The sequence below is a fragment of the Saimiri boliviensis genome, chromosome 3 (genome assembly GCF_048565385.1).
Source record: "Saimiri boliviensis isolate mSaiBol1 chromosome 3, mSaiBol1.pri, whole genome shotgun sequence".
Lineage (NCBI taxonomy): Eukaryota > Metazoa > Chordata > Mammalia > Primates > Cebidae > Saimiri > Saimiri boliviensis.
This window is the reverse complement of record NC_133451.1, coordinates 62,677,390-62,694,681: the sequence shown is the minus strand read 5'-3', so window position 1 is coordinate 62,694,681 and position 17,292 is coordinate 62,677,390. Positions and strand designations below refer to the sequence as shown.

Below are 17,292 nucleotides of genomic sequence, written 5' to 3'. Positions count from 1 at the left end.
GATCTTTTCTCTGGACTGGACTTTTTTTCTTATTGCTGTCAGAAACCTGAAATATGCTATGTTTTAACAAAATCCAGAAACCCAATTATCTAAAACTTTTTAAAGTTTGGTTTCTTCAAAGCCTAAAGAGTAAAGTGTGCATTGAGATCTAATCACTTGTCTTCCTGTTCTATAGGACTGGATCCACTTCTAGGAATACAGGGATTTTATTTTCTCATGAAATGTTATTCTCCCATGAAATCCCAAGAGCCAAGCATACCTTGATTTTAATCTCATAAATTAGGTGATCTTTAGCAAACTACTTTTCTACCTCACAAAGCTTCGGTACCCTTATGTAAAGGGTATATTATTATTTTTACTAAAGAAAATTGTTGTGATGATTAAATTAGATTTGTGTTTTTGCACAGTACATGTATATAGTAATTTCTCATGAATATTTGCCATTATTGAATTGGATTTCTACAATGGCTTTCTAACTGATCTTTTATAAAAACTTATTTCTTTACTGGTGAAATGAGCTGAGCATATAATACAGATTCAATAAATGGCAAGTATGTTCTCTGCGTTTAATGACAATTCAATAAAGGATAGATATTATTTATTAATACAAAGTTTTAACATTAACATAATTGCTAGAGTATAGTGACTAATATGCTTCATCTATAACTTCTAGTTTTAGAGCTTTTAAAAGCATTTAAAGTATGTATTAGCATCACTTTTACTTCTACATGATTTCAGAATATGATTTTGCCCGACAGGGAAAGTCTAAAGGACAATATAGGGTTATGTATATGATAATAGCTCTGTCACTCTGGGATTAATCTTAATCTATTTTTTTGTAATAGAACTTTAATTATGAAATCTTGTCAAGATGTGCTTTTAGAAGTAGCTTAAATTCACTAAATTTAATAAGATAATATATGTGAGAGCTGATTAGACAGAGTTTAGTGTATGTTAGGAACTTGGTAAGTGTTGATTAATTCATCTACTCATCCATCAGTAAGAATAAAGAAATAAAATCTGTCAGCAAAACAACAAAATAGATTATAAACTGTTGTGGTAAAATGTCACCCTGATTCATATTTCTCATCATTTCATTTTGAATGAATAAATTGTATTTTTCTTAAAGAAGTAAGATAATGCTTAGAATCAATTTAGTAAGTGGAACAAAAAACACACAAAATTATGGTGATAAGCTGTCTCAGCCAAGTAAAACAGTTATTTTAACAGAATAAATAAAAACAAAAATTATAATATCAATTAGTTCTAGATACTAAGGTTATAAATTTTTATCCTCTTGTATGTATTTTTCTGGTCATTCCAGATTTTCTGATATAGCATTTATGATCTAAAAAATGTTTTTAAATGAATGTTTAAGTTTTTCAAATATTTTGAGAAAAATTTAAATGAAAATTTAATTGTTTTAAGCATTTGAAAAGTGTCTTAAAATGAATGTTTAAAATGCGGTAAGAGATTGGAAATTTGACCGGGGGTGGTGGTTCACACCTTTAATCCCAGCACTTTGGGAGGCCGAGGCCAGTGGATCACCTGAGGTCAGGAATTCAACACCAGCCTGACCAAGATGGTGAAACCCTTGTCTCTACTAAAAATAAAAAAAATTAGCGGGGCATGGTGGCTTGCCCCTGTAATCCCAGCTACTCAGGAAGCTGAAGCAAGACAATCACTTGAACCCAGAAGGTAGAGGTTACAGTGAGCTGGAATCGTGCCACTGCCCTCCAGCCTGGGCAACAGAGTGAGACTCCATCTCAAAATAAAAGAAAAAGAAAAAGAAAAGATTAGAGATATAAAATGAGTTATATTTACAGGATTTAAAGACTGAAAAATTAATTGGATATTGATGAAACCAAGCCTTGGGTGACCATGTGGATGATAGAGCTGTTCACAAACATAGAAAATATAGGAAGTGGGGCAGGTTTAAGTAAAAAAAGGAGTAAATGATTATTTCACTTTGGAAATATATTAGAGATACTTATTTAATGTGCAATAAATAGTCTCCTGAAGTCAGTTGATATAGAATTGAAACTCATGACAAAGATTTTGTCTGAAGGTAAAGAATTTAGGAGTTATCAATAAATAGTGTCTAAGGCCATTCCAGTTAAGAATATGAAAAAGTAGTATGACCAGGTCAAAGGCAGAACCTTTGGATGCCAAAGAGAAGGGTGGAAATAAAGAGCTCACCAAGATAACTGAGAAGCTTGGCCAGGGAGGAAGGAAGAAAACTCGAAGATGGCTTCATAAAACCAAGGGTAGATTTTCAGGGAACGTGATGAAGACTACAAGGAAGTCAAGGGGTAAAACAAAGAAAACCCTACAAGATAAAACCACTGTTGTCCTTGACAAAGACAGTTTTAGTAGTGTATTAGGAAGATTACAGAGACTTAGGGAGTGAATGGGAAAAAAAGAAGGTGAAAGCAATAAATACAGACTTTTACTAAAGTAAGCTTAACAGTAGCATAAAAAAAAATTGACAGCTTGTTCAGTGTATCTTCCTGATATAGCTTATGTCTGATATACCTGTTAGCAATTCTTTGAGGAAACTGATGACATTTACATGACTTTCAGCAATTGCTTTCAAGATTATCTTTTTACTGTATGTTGTATGTTCATTTTTATGAACATTTTGATATGCATAAATATCTATAAATGGAGTATTTTTTACGAGTACTTTGGGATCAGAATTTTTCATTTTGACTGGCAGCAGTGATGAAATTAAAAAATATTTGAAAAGTTTCTGTGGTAATTTTTATACTAAATAGAAATAAACTGCATTATAGTAGCTTATTTAGCAGATGGGGGCAAGATGTAGGGGACAAAGCAACTTAACACCTTTAACCATGAGACTTTTGCTTCTTTTACCTTTCAGATGATAAGTCTTTTTATTACCTTGCCTCTTTTAAAGTCACAAATATCAAATACCAAGAAAATTATGGCCTGAGATCTTCAAGACAGTTTATAGAAAGGAGTCATCAGATTGAAAGAATGGTAAACTCATAGAAATGTAAAATGTTTATTAATGTGTCTTTTGCATCATTTTGAATGTGGGTGTTATATAGGAACTTAGTCCCAATTTCTTATTTTGTAAAATGGAGATGACATAGTATGTAAGTCATATAGTTGTGAGGATTAAATTACTTAATATATATAAAATACTCAGAATATTGTGTGCACCATCAAATGTATATAGTAGATTAGAGTATGTAACTAATTAGCTTCTGAGGAATTGTTGGTTGAAACAGATGTTTCCCTATTTTTAACTCTTGATTTTATCTTTCTCAATTCATTTTCTTTAATCTTTTTTAACATAAACATATAGAGTTGCCACAATCAACTTACCGATTTATTTATTTTGAAAGCACCTAAAAGATTATATGAAAGGACATGGTATGTCTATAATTCTTGATACTAATCTTAAATTTTGTTATGCTTCATATATTTTGTTTTTTTGATAGCTTCTGTATTTATCAAGTTCTCTCTAATTTTTAAGGATATTGGGTGTGACATTCTCATTAATGGTCATAGGAGAAAGTTGAAGAGACTAGTCTTCCATTTTTTGTCCCATGAAAGGCATGGTCATGGAGATCACAGATTTGTTTAGCAAAATTCAGTGTATTACCTTAGACTGTAGTTTTTTAATCTTATAGGAGTTATTCTAGAAGCAAGAATTAATGGCCAAATAGGAAGGACACTATGTTAATTTGATTCTTTATGATTAGCTTTAGACAGTAATATCCTTTAATAAAAGATGAGAACTTTAGCATTCCCATTCTTCTCTCACTATACTGTCTTTTCTCTGTTGTTTGCAATATGAGAAAATATTTACATTTTATTCTGTTATTTATATAAGTCTATTCCAAATGTTGAAAAGCAATAAGAGCTTTTCCATTTCCATAGCTATTTAAATAGTGGTTTTGTTTTTTACAATTATTACCACTGTTCTTATGCCATTCAAATAATGCTTCCAGCATTAAAATATATTTTCTCTCTCTTTTGTGTGTGTGTAAGCCCTCTACCATTTTACTGTATTATCAGACATTTCCAAGATCTTGATATTTCTTTAAATCTCCTTTTCTAAAACCTTATGTTTCCTGCTCAATGTCAACTAGTTGCTCTATAGGTCTACTTTACAAAGGTAAACTTAGCCAGGACAGAACTGCACACTTTTGTGAGTTCCATTGTTTCTTGCATCCCATGTTTTTCCTGATGTAGTGAGATATGTCCTCATATCTCATTTCCCTAAGGAAAAGTTCATAGGATGTAAAACTTATGAATTATTTCATCCTGAAATAAATCCTGTATTCTATATTCCACTCAATTGAAAGCTTGGACGTAGAACTTTAAATCAAAAATTATTTCCCTTAAAGTTCATGTAATGTGATGCCTTTGCCTTTTTTTCTTTTTGCTTAGGATTGCTTTGATGATTTGGGCTCTTTTTTGGTTCTGTATAAATTTCAGAATACTTTTTTTTTCTAATTCTGTAAAAGATGATCTTGGTACTTTGATAGGAATATTGTTAAATCTGTAAATTACTTTGGGCAGTATGGACATTTTAGTGGTATTGATTCTTCCAATCCATAATTATGTCTATGAGACAACATTTGTTTTGTCTCTAATTTCTTTCAGCAGTGCTTGGTAGTTATCCTTATAAATACCATTTACCTCTTCGATTAGATGTATTCCTAGATATTTTGTGTGTGTGTGTGACTGTTGTAGTTGGGATTGCATTCTTGATTTTTCTGTCAGCTTGAACATCATTAGCATTTAAAAGGGCTACTAATTGTTTTATGCTGATTTTTTGTATCCTGAAACTTTAATGAAGTTTATCAATTCTGGGAGCATTTTTTGTGAAGGTTTTGTTTTCTAGATATAGAATTATATAGTTTGAGAAGAGAGATTATTGGGCTACCTCTTTTCTATTTGGATGCCTTTTACTTTTTTCTCTTGACTGATTACTCTGCATAGGACTCCTATTACTATGTTAAAAAGGGGTAGAGAGAGTGGGCATTCTTGTTTTGTTCCAGTTCTCAAGGGGAATGGTTCCAGCTTTTGCCCATGCAGTATGATATTGGCTGTGGGTTTATCACAGATGGGCTCTTATTATTTTGACATATGTTCCTTCAATGCCTAGTTTGTTGATGGTTTTTATCATGAAGGGATGTTGGATTTTATGAAAAGCTTTTTCTATATCTATTGGGATGATCATTTTATTTTTAATTCTGTTCATATGGTGAATCACATTTATTGATTTGTGTATGTTGAACCACTTAGGTCCCAGGAATAAAGCCTACTTGATTGTGGCAAATTAACTTTTGTTGCAGCTGGATTTGGTTTGCTGGTATTTTGTTGAGGATTTTTGCATCCATGTTTATCAAGAGTATTGGCTTGATGCTTTCTTTTTTCATGTCTTTGTCAAATTTTGGTATCAGGAGGATGCTAGCTTTGTAGAATGAGTTAGTGAGGACGCCTTTCTTCATGATTTTTTTTGGGAATAGTTTTAGTAGGATTGGTACCCATTATTCTGTGTCTGGTAGAATTTGGCCATGAATTCATCTGGTCCAGGGATTTTGTTGGTTTATAGATTTTTTATTACTGATTAAATTTTGGAACTTGTTATTTGTATGTTTAGGTTTTCAATTTCTACTTGGTTCAATCATGGTGGTTATACGTTACCAGCAATTTATCTATTTTCTCTAGACTTTCTAATTTACATGAATAAGAGTGTTCATAACAGCCTGAGTATCTTTTCTGTTTCTATAGAATTGGTTATAATGTCAACTTTGTCATTTCTGATTGTACTCATATGGATTGTCTCTCTTTTTTTCTAATTTAGATAGCTATCAGCTTTGTTTATTCTTTCAATAAATTAAAATTTTGGTTTTGTTGATCTTTTGTATGGACTTTTGTGCTTCAATTTAGTTTCATTCTGCTCTGATTTTAATCATCTTTTCTTTTGCTAGCTTCAGGGTTAGTTTGTTATTTTTCTAGTTTCTCTATGTGTATTGTTAGACTGTTAATTTTAGATCTTTCTAACTTATTGATATACATAATTGGTGCTATAGACATTCCTCTTAATGCTGCTTTAGCTGCATCCCAAAGATGTTGGTGTCTTGTGCTTTTACTTTCTCTAATTTCAAATAAATGTTTGATTTTTGCCTTCAATTTGTTGTTTACCCAAAGGTCATTCAGTAGTAAGTTGTTTACCTGCTATGTAGTTGTGTGTTTTTGAGATATCTCCTTGGTAATGATTTCTATTCTTACTGCACTGTGGCATAAAGTGTGCTTGCTATGATTTTTTAAAAATGTATTGAGGCTTGCTTAATGGCCAATATTTGATTTATCTTTGAGTATGTTCCATGTGCAGATGAGAAGAGTATGTGTTCTGTGGTTGTCGGGTATACTATTCTCTAGAAGTCTGCTAGATCCAATTGGTCAAGGGTCAAATTTATGTCCACAATTCCCTTGTTAGTTTTCTGTCTCAATGATCTTTGTAATCCTGTCAGTAGGACTAGTGATGTCTCCCACCATTATTGTGTAGCTGTCCAAGTCTTTGTAGGTCTAGAAGAACTTTTTAAAATAAATCTGGGTGCTTCAATGTTGGGTGTATATATATTTTGGATGGCTGAGTCTTGCTGAATTGATCCTTTTATCATTATGTAATGGACTTGTTTTCCCTTCTTTACCATTCTTGGTTTAAAGTCTGTTTTATCTGATAAAAGAATAGTGACCCTGTCTTCCTTTTGTTTTCTGTTTGCATGACATCTTTCTCCATCCCTTTTCTTTGAGCCTATGGGTGTCATTACATGTGAAATGGGTCTTTTGAAGGTAGCAGATTGTTTAATCTTGTCTTTTTATCCAACTTGCCACTATATGCCTTTTAAGTGGAACATTTAGACTATTGACATTTAACTTACTATTGATATGTGAGATTTTGTTCCTGTCATGTTGTTAGATGATTGAATAGTTGCTTTATTGGTGTCTGTGGGCTATGTACTTAAATGTGTTTTTGTGGTAGCTGGTATTGTTCCTTCATGTTGATGTTTAGTGTTCTCTTAAGGACCTCTTGAAAGGCTGACAGTGATAATGAATTACCTTAGCTTTTTCTTATCCGAAATGATTTTATTTCTCCTTTACTTATGAAGCTTAGTTTGATGGGGAATGAAGTTTTTGCTTGGAATTTCTTTTCCTTAAGGATGCTGAAAATAGGCCACCAGTCTCTTCTAGCTTATAAGGTTTCTGCTGACATGTCCTGATGGGGTTCCATTAGTAAGTGACCTGACCTGTCTCTGTAGCTACCTTTAATATTTTTTTCTTTTGCAGTGAACTTGGTGAGTCTGATGACTATGTGTCTTGAGGATAGTTGTCTTATAGTGTCTCTTGTAAGGGTTCTTTGAATTTTTTGAAATTGTATGTGAACTTCTTTAGTGAGATTGGGGAGATTTTTGTGGATTCTATGCTTAAATATGTTTTTCAAGTTGTTTTCTCTCTCTTCTTGTCTATCTGGAATGCCAGTGGGTCATAGGTTTGGTCTTTTTACATAATCTCATGTTTCTCGGAGGTTTTTTTCTGTTTTAAAAACTATTCTTTCTTTATTTTTGTCTAAAGTTGTTTCAAAAAACTGGCCTTTGAGCTCTGGATTCTTTCCTCAGCTTGGTCTATTCTGTTGTTAATGCTTCTGACTGTATTATAAAATTCCTGTAGTAAATTTTTTAATTCTAGAAATTTAGTTTGGTCCTTTCTTAAAGTGGCTATGTCATCTTTCACTTCTTGGATTATATTACTGGACTCCTTGAATTGGATTTCAACTTTCTCCTAAATCTCAATAAGCATCCTTGCTATCCAGATTCTAAATTCTGTATCTGTGGTTTTAGTCATTTCAATCTGGTTAAGAAACATTGCTGGAGAGATAGGGTGATTGTTTGCATGCAGGCAAGAAGACAGTCTGACTTCTTGAATTGCCAGAGTTTTTGCACCTATTCTTTTTCATCTGAGAGGTCTCATGTTCCTTTATCTTTTTGAATTTGTTGTCATTTGAATGGGCCTTTATTTTTCTTGAGATTTTGGCTGCTGTATAAGCTGATTATAGTCTGTTGTCTTCATTTCTGGGTGCTTTCAGAAGGCCAAGATTCTGTACTGAGTCTTTATTTGTGGCAAGATTCTTTCATGGGTTTCATAGACATGTGTTCTGGAATAACTTTATTGGTGTTATAATTCAGACTGTGATCCAGTAGATGATGCTTAACAGTAATGGCTGGCAGATAGGCTCTTAGCTGCCCTGCTCTTGTGTATTTCAGCGAGTTTGCAACAGAGCTCTGTAGTTGTGGGGTTGAAGAGAGATGACCCTCGTACCGGGTTCATGCCTGTTCCTTAGGGGGCCCCCTCCAATAACTGGCATCATGCCCACATTTCTCTAGCCTCAAGGGGTGCCCTGGCAGGTTGTGTTTCTGCCTCCACTAGTGGCAGTCCAAGCTGAAGATTAGGTTGCCAAGAGACCTGCAATGTTGTGGAAGCTCGCTGTTCCTCTCTGCTTGGTGCAGAGCAGGTTGAGGGTTATGTCTGAAGGTGGTCTGTTGATGCCTTGACCTACTGGTCAAGGGTGAGAGATCTCTGGGCAGGGTGGTGTTGTCATGGGTATGCAGCTGATGTGGTGCTTGTGGCTGAGGGATTTTTTTGCCCAGCAGACAGCTGTGGGGACTGCCCAGCTTGTTCTTCAACCAACTCTCCTTCCTTTGCTGCCAGAGTATCTGGCCCAACCAACTGGTTTTGTCCCAAGCCTCCAGACCCAGATCACTGGGTTGTCAGATGTCCAGGGCTGTGGCGCTTCTTTGGGCAAAGGCGGTGGCTGTCAGACAGGACAGACTCTTTCTGGATTATCCCTGTAGAGGGAGGCACACCAGCATCTGCACCAGCCCATGAATCTGTGTCTCACTCTTCTCAGTGTTCTAAGAGTGGGGGCTGTTCCCCTGCTCAAGCACCAGTCACATATCTCAGTGTGGCACTCCTGAACTATGTGCTCTAATGGGAGGGGGTTGAGATTGAGCCTGCAGCTTTGTCTTCTGGCCCCTTGGGGTTGGAGACTTAACTCTGCTGGGGGAGTAGATATGCTCCCAGGCCACCAGTAAAGCACTCGTACTGGGCAGTGGAGGCTATGCTGTGTGCACGCTCTTGTAGAAGCAGCCAGGCAGGGTCCTTGGGAGGGGCTGGTGGACAGCAGATTATGCAGAAGAGACACACCTTTGTCTCATGAGAAAGGCAGCCCTGCTCTCTCCTGGCCCTGCAGTCAGCTGAGATTAGGGAGATGGAGAGCCTCTGGCCATGTTTTACTGTAGCTGCCCCACATGCAAAACCCTCTGGGCTCCATGCAGGCAGGAGCTGTCTCTGCCTACTCTCTAGGCAGATCCCCCTGCCAATTCAAGTACCTATGAGGGTCATGGGATCTCTTATATGTATGATCTCAGAGATACCCAGAAAGAGTACATTTCCCCACAGTCACTTCATTCACCCCTTTCCCAGGAGCTATTCAGGGCAAGGAGCTAGTCCTAACATCCAGCAAGACCACACAGGGTTGCCGCCTCCTCCTCTTCAGCCTCTGTGTCTGCATTGCTTCTCTATCAATTCTGAATGCTTTCTCTCCCAGAGGTCTGTTTGATGTATGTTGGCTTACCCAATATTTTGGTCTTTCTCAGTGGGAGAGTTCCTTCCTGGCTGTATCTAGGCAGCCCTCTTGCCGCCCCCCACAACAAGTTCTCAGTTATTTTTTATTGGTGGCAAAGAGAAGAGGTAAGTGAAACATTATATCCACTTTTAATGATTTATTAAATCATGGCTCTTCAGCAAAAATTTTTAGACACTGTCTGTCTCTACCATTTTTTTATACCCCAAAGCCATATGATAGCCATACATGTGGTAGAGTTTGCATGAAACTATTTTATTTAAAAACTGGATTTATATTTTGACAGTTCTCTATCGTTATTTCCAAAGTTAAAAAAATGACTAGTCTGGTAATTAAACAAGATAATAATTGTTTACATACTGAGAATTGCTAGTGTGATTAAATTAATATTAATTACTTAAAATTAGTGAGTATTAAGTATCACTACTTAACTAAATAGAATGCAGGAATGATTTACCGAGAACATATCCTAGGACAAGCAATCATTCTAACAGTGTGATCTCCATTTCCCCCTTGGGAACATTCAGTAATTAAGGTACTACTGCTAGGATTCCATACCTCAAAGCCAATGCTGTAAAAATTATTTGTTTGGGTAAAAATAAATATAGATATGAGTTCTGGAATTTTTCCATATACTCTATGATACATTGACTTCACTTTGGAACTGATTGCTCAGGACAATACAAAAAGATAATACTATAAATGTCATGACAATTATTCTAGTTGGATAGATAAGAGATTTCCAAAATAAAGACTGGAAAATTCTCTTGACTCCCACCCACTATGCAGAATTTTCAGTATCAAAAGGCTACAGATGTCTACTCCATAACTTTCTAATCTCATTCTAATCTTCATCTCTAGGATTTCTTTCAGAAATCTTAGAAATTTTATAATGAATCTCTTTAAGATCCATTCTTTGTTCCTCTTTATTTCAATAGATTAACATTTGCAATACAAAAACTTCTTTAGAGGCACAAAATATTACCTTTAAAAACACCTTTTCATTTAAGTTTATTGAATCTTTTCTTGGCTATAATCTAAAAATCGTATCTAAAAATTGGGGATGTCTGATGACACAACTTCCAAAAAATGGAGACATTGAAATAGTTGCATAGCTGAGAATTTTCTAGTACCAATTAATTTATTTTTATATAGTTTACATTCCAAAACACACAACCTATGACTGGGGAATCTTGAAGAAGTAATTTATTAATCAAGATCTTTCAGGAAAAATTCTTAAGGAAATGAAGACAGCGGGAAAGGACAAAAGAAGAAGCTAGATAAAAATGTAGTTTCAAAATTGTAACCTGAGCATGATTTCTCTGGGAGATCTGGAGCCTAGATTAATCACGGAGGTAATTCTTCCCAGAAGTTAGAGGGTTGGGTTGTTTGTCTTATACCAATAGATCTGCCCAGAGCATAGCCTACCAGACATTACTAAACAAGGTGTTCAGGTCAGACAAGGGCAATCCTCTGGAGAAGTACAGGCATGAAGTATTATCAGTCAACTCTCAATGCTGGGGAATGGGTACACCTCCCCACTGAGTGCAATTTGGGTAAAGAACAAATATCTGCTACAATTCTTTTCTCACAACTCATTATCATTTAAATAAATTCAGCTCCTTAAATCAGTTTCAAAAGAAAGAAGGAAAACTGTATTTGCTTGGCAAGTGACTGCAAACAGTAACTCCTGACTGGCCTGCCTCCAGATAACACAACTCATGATCCTGGCTTTTCTTCTTTTCCTTCTGTGGCTCTGTGATGTCATCCATTCCCATAATAGGAGTTTAGAAGAAGATTTGAGTTATCAGGAAGATTTCCTGGAGAGGAAAGAGGAAAAGAATCAGTTTTCTTTGTGTTTTTGCTCTCTGCTGGCACATATTCCCTTGACTTTAGCAGGAAATTTGCATAACCTACCTGATTATTTTCATGGGTGGACCTCAAAAGGGATTCTCTACCTGGCATGCAGTAAGTACTGATCCTCCCTGACTTAATCTGCATTTAGTTCAGAAACAAAGAAAAGATGTGTGCTCAAACTTGCCAAAAACAGTACCTGGATGGATATGAAGCTAATTAGTCAGAGCCATATGTATTGTTTCAAATATGTTATTTTGTTTTTTAATGCTGGAGTTCAAAACAAAGACTACAATTGGTATCTGATTTTAAGGTGAAGATTTTCCCCTTATTTTACCATGAGCTTAGACACTATTTTGTTTCAAATAGAATAATCTCTAGTAAAATGATCTATTCTTAGGTTTGAACTGTGAAAAGGGAAAGGATACAATTAGTTTTTGTAGTTTGGATTAAGCACCATATTACTGAGTTCCCAAGAGAAAAATGTAAATATGAGTTAAACTTCCCAGAAAATAGTTATAACAACAATTAGGTATCTGAGGAAGGAAATTTTCCCTACCTCTGTTAAACTTAGAAGCAGGAAACCACCTCTGAAGAGATCTCTTAGGAGATTTATATTCAGGGAATAAAAGATGCCTTTGAAGCCTTCTTTAAAGGTTTCTTTCACCAGATTCTTCCTACCTGTCTATCCTTCACCAACTTTAACATCTGTCTTCAAATATGTAATTAATTCAAGGTTGTCAAAGTCAGTTAATGAACTTAACACAAGATCTAAAGACTGCTTCCCTGGGTTCATATTACAGAACCACCACTTCCTCTACCACCTTAGATAAGATTATATATCCTGAGCCTCAGTTTCCTCATGCATTAAATGGAGCTGATAAGACTGATAAGTTTCCTCTGAAGGTCCTGTGAGGTTTAAACAAAAGAATCAGTCCAATACCTGCCATATGGTATGGAATTAATACTTGCAAGCCTTTAGCAATGGTCACACCAGTATTGTGCTATACCAGAATATGCCATTTTTTAAATAGAGGTTGACACATTGGGGGACCACGGTTTGTTAATATCACATTTTAGTTTGAATTAAATCTTGATATTTTCTTATACTCTAATATAATAAGACTCCTAATCCTTCCCCAACGTGTCATATGTATACAGTTCAGAATTTCACTGGACATTTATCTAAAGTGCTAAAGACATAAAAATTAACTTTTCTGGCCAGGCACCGTGGCTCAAGTCTGTAATCCCAGCACTTTGGGAGGCCGAGGCGGGTGGATCACGAGGTCAAGAGATCGAGACCATCCTGGTCAACATGATGAAACCCCATCTCTACTAAAGGTGCAAAAAATTAGCTGAGCATCGTGGCACGTGCCTGTAATCCCAGCTACTCAGGAGGCTGAGGCAGGAAAATTGCCTGAACCCAGGAGGCGGAGGTTGCGGTGAGCCAAGATAGCGCCATTGCACTCCAGCCTGGGTAACAAGAGTGAAACTCCGTCTCAAAAAAAAAAAAAAAAAAAAAAAAAAAAAAAAAAAAATTACCTTTTCTCTCTGTTCCTTGAGAGATGGAAATAAAATGAGCTCCAAGAAGCTTAGTGAAATCATAAGGGTCATGACTCAGAACTGACCCCAACCTGTGGAATGACCCAAACATCTGAGGTCACCACTGGGGTCTCCTGGCTCCCACCTTGCTGCAGATAACCACAGATTTCTACTTACATTTGGCAACATGATTTGCAGATTAAAACAATGTGTTGCCATCTTCTTCCCTTTACCATATTGTTGATTCTTAATTCATTCATTCATTTATTCATTCACTCATTTATCTATCAATGCCTGTGTGTTTACCATGGGCCAGATAATGTGTGGAGCATTGGAGATACAAACATAAATCAGACACACTACCTGCCTTCACACAGTTCATAGTCTAGAGTGGAAGAGACAATACTGTAAACCAGTATGGTAATTGCTAGTAATATAATATAATTATATTCAAGATGACAAAGTGGCCCAAATAAAGAAGTGTTCAACTTTGAGGTGGGAAAGTTAGGGCTAACTTAGTTGTCGTTGGAGTTTCTCAAGTAAGGTAAAGTTGTAATGGAAGAAATTTGCCAGGAGAACAAAAAAGTTGTAGGAAGAGGGAAATGAATGTCCCCAGTCACAGAGGTGTGATCCAGCCTACTGTGATTAGGAAAGAACAATTAAATCAGTAGTTAAGAGGTTTTTATCCCTCTCCAGCTGGACTGGAGTCAGGGGAGCAGGGGACAAAAGCAGATGGGAGTAAGGGTGGGATGGGAGTGGCCAGAGGCCAGAGGGCCATCCACCACTTCCCGGGAGGGCTGTGCCTGCAATGGGTTTGTTAGTGGGCATGGCATGGCAGGGCAGCCCAGCCTCCTGTCTCTGCTTCCATCTTCCATCTCCCACGTGACCCTCCCAGCTGCCACAGAACCCTCTCCCCTCAATGGCATGGAACCCTGGCTACCATCTGGGACAGTGTGGATCCTGCTGGCACACTGCCCACTACCTAAGGTTTTAGGCTGCAGGAGCTGGCGGGGGCTTGGTCGAATCCCCGTCTTCCTTGCACAGTTGATGACAATTCTTATTAGCATCAGCCATCCCATATTCTGTGGATATCTGAGCAGTCAAGCTGGATAGTGTTATACTTAATGTTACTGGGATTTCAGTTAAAACTGAATTAGCTCCCCCCTTGTGACAAGTTAATGTCTCAATTCTTTGTAGGCAAGAACCTAGAATGGGTGGGGACCATACTTCGAAGAGGAATCCTTATCTTGATGCTGTGTTCTTTTCCTTGTTGGGCCATCTTCATCAATACTGAGAGCATCGTCCTGCTCTTAAGCAGATCCTGATGTCGCCAGGATGGCCCAAATTTATGTGATGATTTTCATTCTTGCTCTTCCAGCAGCATTCCTGTTCTGGCTGCAGAGGAGATATTTACAAAAGCAGGGACATCATCTTGCCTTAAGATATCACTGGAATCACAGGGAATGCAGTCTATGTGGGACTGAATGCACTCTCATTTGGAAACTGTGGACCTTGGAGTGTTAGAATCTGCCTGGGCCAACACCACTTCCCAGTTCTTCCTGTCTGCACTTCCTTTCCTCTACACGTGGTGGAAAAAAACTCAGATCAATACTTGGGAAGGTTGGACTAGGGACTGTTACCAGGAATGGGGCTCCTGCATCCACTCAATATACTCGATATACACCTATACGTCTATTTTATAATAGATTTACAAAATTTTTAAAGCACTAGACTGAGCGTTAAGTCACAATGACAGGTCCATGTAAGTTTACATAAGACCTATTTCCGTGGTAAATTTTGCCTACAATATCTACTTCCTGTTGGAAGAGGGATAGTCTCCCTCCCTACAAGATTCCTTCCTGTCCCTGACTCTTCTGTCTCCTCTCTGCTCCCGTCTTCCGTCTTCCATCTTCCATCTTCCATCTCCCCACGCGCTCCCCCAGCTGCCACAGAACCCTCTCCCCTCAAAGGCATGGAGCCCTGGCTCCCATCTGGGACAGTGTAGAGCCTGCTGGTGCACTGCCCACTACCTAAGGTACTAGGCTGCGCCTTATGTAAACTCACATGGACCTGTCATTCTGACTTAACTCTCAGCCCAGTGCTTTTTAAAATTTTTAATCTATTTATTATAAAATAGATGTATAGATGTATATTGAGTACAGTGAGTTGATGTAGGAGCCAAGAGGCAGTTGATTTTTTATTGTGGAATGGCTTTAGTGGTTGCTGTTGCTATTCTTTTAGTAGGAATCTTAATAATAGTTTTCAATGACTATAGTTATCACCAGCCTTCAACTAGAAATGATAATTATATGCTCTGTTTGTGTGTGTGTGTTTGTGTGTGTGTGTGTGTGTGTGTGTGTTTTCTGAGATAGAGTTTCACTCTTGTTGCACAGGCTGGAATGCAATGGCATGATCTCGGCTCACCACAACCTCTGCCTCCCTGGTTCAAGCGATTCTCCTACCTCAGCCTCCCAAGTAGTTGGGATTACAGGCATATGCCACTACGCCCAGCTAATTTGTATATTTAGTGGGACTAAAAATTGGATTTCTACTAAATAATAATAGTTATTAATTTGATATTAATATTTAATTATTCAATATTAATAACTGTTATTCTAATGGAAATAAAGAAAGAAGGTATAACTTTAAGCAGACTTTTCTCTGTTAACTGTATAATGATTTCTAATATGTAAATTTGATTTTGCCTGCTGTAAATGATCCTTATTCTTTCTCAGGTGAGTCTTTTTCTTCTTCCAGGGAAGTGGTTCATTGTCCTATAAAATATTATTGCTGACCTTGTTTTTAAAAATTTCTTGTTAATGTGCTTAATCTTGTTACTGAGTATATGTTAAGTGCTTGTTCAAATCCTGTCTAGGATATTGCCATATAAATTTTACAAAATAAACACCTTAAAATGGGAGAGAGAGAAAGAAGAGAAAGAGAGAAGAGAGACTTTGAAAGTAGGGATGGAGCAAAGTAGGGGCGAATGCATGGGTAAGATTATATTGAGGGCAATACTAAGCTTGAGGCAGGAAGGAGTCTAATATACTCAGGTTTGCATTTTAAAGATATCATCCTGGTTGCAGCATTCAGAGGGAACAACTGAAGGGACAGAAGATAGGGTAGAACCACATCAATATGCCATGAGGAGGCTGCTGCAAAGTCCCAGATACAAGTTTCTAAGGAGCTGATTTGAGATCATCGCAGTGGGATTGAATCAAGGGAAATGGATTTAACATTTAGGAGGTAAAGTCTACTGGGCATTGTTACTACATTAGAAGACTCAGGGAGAGGAAGGAATCTTGTGGGGAGGGAAACTTTCCCTCTTCCAACAGGATGTAGAAATTGGCAAAATTTACCATGGAGATAGGTCTTATGTAAACTTACACAGATCTGTTATTCTGACTTAACTCTCAGCCCAGTGCTTTTTAATTTTTTTTTAAAATCTATTTATTACTTTTGAGACCAGATTACAACTCTGGCTGATTTTTGTATTTTTTTGGTAGAGATGGAGTTTCACCATGCTGCCCAGGCTGGTCTGGAACTCCTGGGCTAAAGGGATCTATTCATCTTGACCTCCCAAAGTGTTCAGATTACAGGCATGAGCCACCACGCCCAGGTAGCCCAGTGCTTTTTTGACAAAAATGCAGTGCCTCAATAGCCAGCTGAAATCAGGACCCTTTAGGAAATTAGTTTCCTGAACATTGAAAATTTTCCAATGGCTGAGACTGGAAAAGATAAGTAATGAAGTTCTGATGGCATAACAGTGTGGTGAAACCTACTCCGAAGCGTAGTACCAGTCGTGAAATCCTGTCTCTCACAGAGGTGACTAACAAGTGAGTGTGTCAGAGTCACATGGCAGAAGTCATTTCAAGTCATGTCAGATGGTCTAGTGATGACATAATCTTTTAAGAAATCAACAAATTCTATCAATACTGGATGAGATACCATATTTGAGATGAGTGAAGCAAACAAGGTAGGCTTTCTTAGAAATAAGGATGCTGTTGGCCAGTCGTGGTGTCTCACTCCTGTAATCCCCGCACTTTTGGAGGCTGAGGCAGGCAGATCACAAAATCAGGAGATCGAGACCATCCTGGCTAACATAGTGAAACCCATTTTCTATTAAAAAATATAAAAATTAGCTGGGAGTTGTGCCACATACCTGTGGGTCCAGCTACTCGGGAGGCTGAGCCAGGAGAATTGCTTGA

The 17,292-nt window shown here is 37.2% G+C and overlaps 1 protein-coding gene across 1 annotated transcript in view; it reads left to right on the top strand.

Moving 5' to 3' along the window:
- Window positions 1-17,292, top strand: part of TMPRSS11F (transmembrane serine protease 11F) — an 80,335-nt gene that overhangs the window by 42,629 nt on the left and 20,414 nt on the right. The window contains exon 4 of the mRNA XM_003931897.4: window positions 2,885-3,003. Coding sequence (XP_003931946.1) covers window positions 2,885-3,003 — 119 coding nt within the window. The remainder of the gene's footprint in view (window positions 1-2,884; window positions 3,004-17,292) is intronic.